The sequence below is a fragment of the Trachemys scripta genome, chromosome 24, assembly GCF_013100865.1.
Source record: "Trachemys scripta elegans isolate TJP31775 chromosome 24, CAS_Tse_1.0, whole genome shotgun sequence".
Taxonomy (NCBI): Eukaryota; Metazoa; Chordata; order Testudines; family Emydidae; genus Trachemys; species Trachemys scripta.
In genome coordinates this window covers 11,138,288-11,143,754 of record NC_048321.1, presented here as the reverse complement: position 1 = coordinate 11,143,754, position 5,467 = coordinate 11,138,288, and the positions used below count along the sequence as shown (strand labels likewise).

Sequence of the window (5,467 nt, the reverse complement as noted above, 5' to 3'; positions counted from 1 at the left end):
GCCATTAAAGGAAAAGTCCAGCCCTTCCAGGGGACCCCAGTCCAAACCAAACACACGAGTCTTCTTCTGCCCCCATCTCACGCTGGGCCCATCCCCTCCTGCCTGGGGGTCTGTCTCCTGGGCTCCTTTGATGCTTCTTCCAAGCTGGGGTCTCTCCAGGCTTCTCTCTTGTCAACACCCCACACCCCAAGGTCTGGTTGAGACACGTGACCTGCCTGACATGGGACTTTTCTCAATTTCTCCACCTGGGGAGGCGAGCTAAGCGGGTCACAGATGGGGCTGGATGGACCATTCTTCACTTAAAGGGCCAGTCACCCGGAAAAAGCCATTCAACTGGCATTTAGAGCGGTCAATACACGTCCTCAGTTTTCAGTGGCGTAACGCACACCAGCCGGCCAGTCCTTTTACATCGATGTTCAATGAGGGCCTGACCCAAAGCTCACCGACCTCCATGGAAGACACCCCCCTCCCCAGCGACTGCAGGGGCTTTGGATCAGGCCCTAAGGATGTGGATTCAGGTGTCTGCCTCGTGTCTATGCACAGTTGTGAATCACCCGCTCGTCTGGGGCCGAATCCGCTGTGACGGTTCAAGGGTCCTAATTAACCACAACCAACCCAGCCTGACCTCCCTGCCTTCCTCTCCGCGCGTGGTTAAGTGCTTCATGCTCGCTAAGCGCTGACGGCCCAGAGATGCAGCAGCAGCCGGTACCGGAGCAGAGGTGGATGCAGAGCTTAGATCTCCTCACTGACCGGGAGTGGGGGGAGCGCTGGGGAGAGTCATATTTACAGGACTTGGGAAAAACAGAATGGAAAGGGGAGGAGCTAGGGAGTGACAGGGGGAGGGGCGGAGCCAGCCAGAGAGTGACGGGTCCCGGGGAGAAAACAGGGATGGGAGGATGTGGGGATCCCAAGGGGGGCCCCCAGAGAGAGGAGGGACAGGGAAAGGATCTTTGGCCGTGGGGGGAGTTATGCAAATCAGGTGTGACATATTCAATGAATATGCATATCAGGACATTACGTTATTTTCATGGAGGCTTCTGGTTTCCAGCCCTAGCAGCTCTGGGGTGGACGTCGGCCTGCTGCGCCCTGCCAGCCCGGGGGCTGCTCTGAGCTGGGCTGAGTTGCTAGGTTGGCACCAGCTGCTAATGGCCCCTGCAGCTTCAGACCTGCAGCCGTTGCAGCTTGTGCCGATCGCATCAGTGGATTCGTCAGCGAGCGGGAGACCTGCAAGGGGAAGCCACGGGCTGCCCACATGGGCCCAGGCTCGGTCAGCCTCATCCCCGCTGCTCAGCGCCTCCTGCTGGAGCCCCCCTGGATTTCCCTCCTGGCCTGAGCAGCTGCCCTGGCATCACGCCCCGCACTGCGGCCATGCTGAGTGTCACTGGATCCCTGTGACCAGGCCTCTGGCTGGGGAACGGCCCGGCACTCGGCTCCCAGTGACTCAGGCCAGCGTATCGTTGGCACTGAGCCCCCTGACCCCTCGCTGCCAGTGGGAAGGGGCCTTGCCGTGAATGGGAGTGCCCTGGGGACCCGATCTCAGGCCCTTGCACACCGGAGATAACAGGGGCCCTAGTGTCCTGAGACCCCGGCCCTCAACTCCTAGCGTGACAGGTTCTCCGGTGCAATAGACAGAACCATCCAATATTGCAAGAGCCGTGTCCGTTTCAGACCCACCCGCCGCCCCTCTCTGCCCTGAGCAAGGCCCATGAGAGGAGCCTTCCCCAACCCGGCACTCTGGGCTTGCACTGACCGAAGGCAACGTGATCCCTCGCCCAGAGCCCGGCTGGGTGTAGCCCGGCGCTCAGAGTGACGCACCCTGCGGGGTTTAGGGAACTCAGCTGCTTTGAGCTCACTGCGCGAGTTACCACAAAAGGAAAGAGCGTCTCGTGGGGGAAGTTGCAGAGCTGTGGGACGGGTCATTTCTCTGCAGCCCCTCGGCACCATCAGGGATCGGCCATTCAGCCAGACCCTGCCGGACAGTCCGCTCCGGCTCTGGGTCTGTTCGGTCAGGACACCCGTTATACAGACTGACGGCCGCCCGCTCTGCCTGCCCCTCGCAGTCAGGATGGACAGGGCTCGACGGCCTTCCCTTCTCTTGCTCCTGCTGGTTTTACAGCCCGGCGGTGAGTGATCTGTCTGAATTCCAGGGCAGGAAACCACCAGTGACAAACAGTCCCGTGCAAACCCTGCGCTTGGGTCCCCAACATCCTCTCCAGCAGCTGGGGGATAGACCAGTGGGAAGCTGCCCAGACCCTGAAGAGCCCCAGGTAGCCAGGAGAGCGGTAGGCAGGCTCTGAAGAGTCTCTGGGTTTGGGACATGCATCCCCCTGCAGTAAGGGGCAGAGAGGTGACACTGGGAGGGAAATAAATGGGGAAGGGGTTGGGATAACGAAAGCACAGAGCGATGGGGGGCTCTGGGGCAGGGAGACAGGAGGACTTGGGGGAGGGAAAAGGAGGGGTCAGGGGAACAGCGTTGCAGGGAGGACAGAGGAGGACCCCTGCGAGGTGGCCGCGTTGCAGCAGGGGATGCACTGAGCCCTGGTGGCTGCTCAGGGGGGTCTGCACGGATTAGTGCTTCCCGCTCCCAGCTCCCCACCCCCTGCACAGGGACTGCCGGGGCCCAGCCACACTGGGAGCATGACCTGCACCCAGAGCCGCAGCAGGGCCACCAAACTACACAGGCCACTGGAGAGGGACAGAGAGAGAGACCCCAGCTCAGGAGGGGAGAGAGGAGGGAGTGGAAGCGGAATGGCTGATGCAACTCACGGATGAGAGTAATAGGGCTGGGATGGCGCGGCCTGATCCTCTGAGTCGATACCAGCGACGGCTGAGATGTTCCAAGCCCGCTGGGGAACGGAGCCCNTCGTCAGATCTAGAATTTACCCCAGGGTCTGACACAGCCCCTGATGGGGTCTCCTGCTTCCAGTGAGATCCTCTGAGCATCCCCCCACCCTGTCACCTTCTCAGCCTGTTTCAACCGAGGAAACTTACGATTCCTTCGTGAGCGGAAGGCTGGTTCAGTGGTTAGGGTACTGGGCTTTGGGAAACCTGCGTTTGCTTCCCTGCTCTTACTCGCTATGTTCTCCTGGGCAAGTCCCTTAGGCCCAGATCCACAAATGTATTTAGACTCCTAACTCCCACTGGATGTGAGGAACCTCAATACCTTTGCGGGTCTGGGCCTTAATCTGTCAGTGCCTCAGTTCGCTAGCTGTTTATGGAGAGACGGGGGGTTGTTTTTGCATGGCCATGGGGCCTGGGAGCCCCCGTCTGGATCAAGAGCCCCCGGTGCTAGGCGCTGTACAGACCCAGGACAAGTGACACCGTCCCGGGGGTGCTGGGAGGATGGAGACATTGAAGACAGTGAGGTGCGGATACCACAGAGACGGGGGCCAGAGAACTCTGGCTAGGACTGCAGTTTTCTCGCGGCAGGATATCGACACATCACCACGCAGTCAGGGTCAGTTTAGTACAAATCACGGGTTTGGAGGAAATGGTGAGTAAGGTCTCCCCATCCCACCCCAAATTCAGAGGGGGTCCCCCAAAATCAGAGACCCGGCATCTTTGTCCTTCCCTTCCTCCTTCGCAGCTACGTCATGCTCACCCCACCGAGGGGCCCAGTGCGCCCCCGCAGCAGCACCCTCTGGCCGGGGGGGATGGGAGAGTGAGCCTGCCCCACACGCACCCCACAGAGGCAGCTCCTGACCCGCGGGGCTGGGTCCAGCTTCCTGTTCTGGGCCTTGGAGCTGGTTGGATATTTCCCATCAGAATGGGTTCTAGTTTGGTTTGGATTCTTTTAATATAGAAACTTTTGTGACGTTCCCCTGGTGTTATCTGGACTGGTGATCTGCTGGGTCACTCCAATCCTCAACTCTGGGAGCCAGCCTTACCCTGCTCTGCTGTGAGAACCCCCACTCCTGGGCTGTTCACGCTCAGCCTCTGGCATGTCAGCTGCTCCTAGGATTGTGCAACCGAATGACACTAGCCAATATCTCCGGTCCCAGACACAACCCTAGAAACCTCCGTCTGGCAGTGTCCAGGTATGCCCACTGGACACTGCAAGGTTATATGAGTTTGTCAATTTAACAAAGGAATTGATATGTACCAGGCTTGTTATCCCAAGGGGAGTCTCTGACACACTTCAAACCAAATGCACTGCTCCAGGGAGAATAAACAAACAAATTCATTAACTAAACAGATAGATTTTAAGTGATTATAAGTCAAAGCACAAGTCGGATTTGGTCAAACGAAATAAAAGCAAAACGCATTCTAAGCTGATCTTAACACTTTCAATGCCCTTACAAACTTAAATGCTTCTCACCACAGGCTGGTTGGTTGCCCTTCAGCCAGGCTCTCCCCTTTGATCAGCGCTTCAGTCGCTTGGTGTTGATGTCTGTAGATGGAGGTGGAAGAGAGAGGAAGAGCATGGCAAACGTCTCTCCCTTTTATCATGTTCTTTCTACCCTCTTGGATTTGCCCCGGCCCCCTTTAGAGTCAGGTGAGCATTACCTCATCGCAGTCCCAAACTGTCCAAAGGAAGGGGGGGTGACTCACTGGAGAGTCCAAGAGATCCTTTGTTGTTGTCTAGGCCAGTGTCCTTTGTTCCTGTGAGGCTGGGCTGGGTTTGTCCCATACATGTCCTGATGAGGTGTGAACTGCCCCTCTGCTCTTGGGGAGTTTTTGCCTGGGCTTGCTTTAAGCCATGAGGACGCATTTTCAGCCTCATAACTATATACATGAAATTACAACCTATAACATTACCGTAACAACAATGCTCAGTACATCATGAGCCTTCTGAAGACACACTCAACATGACAAACTTTGCATTAGATACCACATAATCATATAAGGATGAACATGAGGGTATAGGGTATTCCCATGAGGTACAGACCGTCACAATTGTCCACCTGGAAAGGGTTCAGGAAAGAGCTACAACAAGAATTTGAGTCTGGGAAATGCACTTTATAAAGAGAGACTTTAGAAGCTCCATCTATTTAGTTTCAAAGAAGGTTGACAGGTGACTGGATCTTAGCCTACAAGTCTCAGTGATTTCTGATAGCAGAGGGCTCTTTAATCTAGCTGAAGAGAGCACAATGAGATCCAATGGTGGGGAGCTGGGGTCATGAAGGAATTTGCCCCCAAGTCACATTGGCAGAGACCCTGGGTTTTTTTCATTTTCCTCTGCAGCCTGGGGCGCGGGTTCCCAGGTGCCCCGGCCCCTTCCCCTGTTGCACTCTGTGGGTGCAGCAACCGCAGAGCGTCACCAATCGCTCCTCGCATGAATTAACCCTGTCACATTTCTTCCTTCAGGTTTCACGAGCAGCCCAGCGAGCTATTGCCAGGTGAAGGGGATTCTCCTGCTGGTGGTGCTGGGAGCCCTGGTCACAGCCATCGTCATGGTGCACGTCCTCACCCGGGACAAAGAGAGGCTGGATTGAGCCGAAGGGCCAGTGCAAGGAGCTTTCCTGGC

General features: G+C 56.8%; 1 protein-coding gene across 1 annotated transcript in view; it reads left to right on the top strand.

Annotated features, from left to right (window-relative positions):
• LOC117869783 (SLAM family member 8-like) overlaps nucleotides 1–5,461 on the top strand; it is a 21,496-nt gene extending 16,035 nt beyond the window's left edge. The window contains exon 3 of the mRNA XM_034756879.1: nucleotides 5,308–5,461. Coding sequence (XP_034612770.1) covers nucleotides 5,308–5,435 — 128 coding nt within the window. The 3' untranslated portion in view covers nucleotides 5,436–5,461. The remainder of the gene's footprint in view (nucleotides 1–5,307) is intronic.
• The last annotated feature ends 6 nt before the right edge of the window (nucleotides 5,462–5,467 follow it).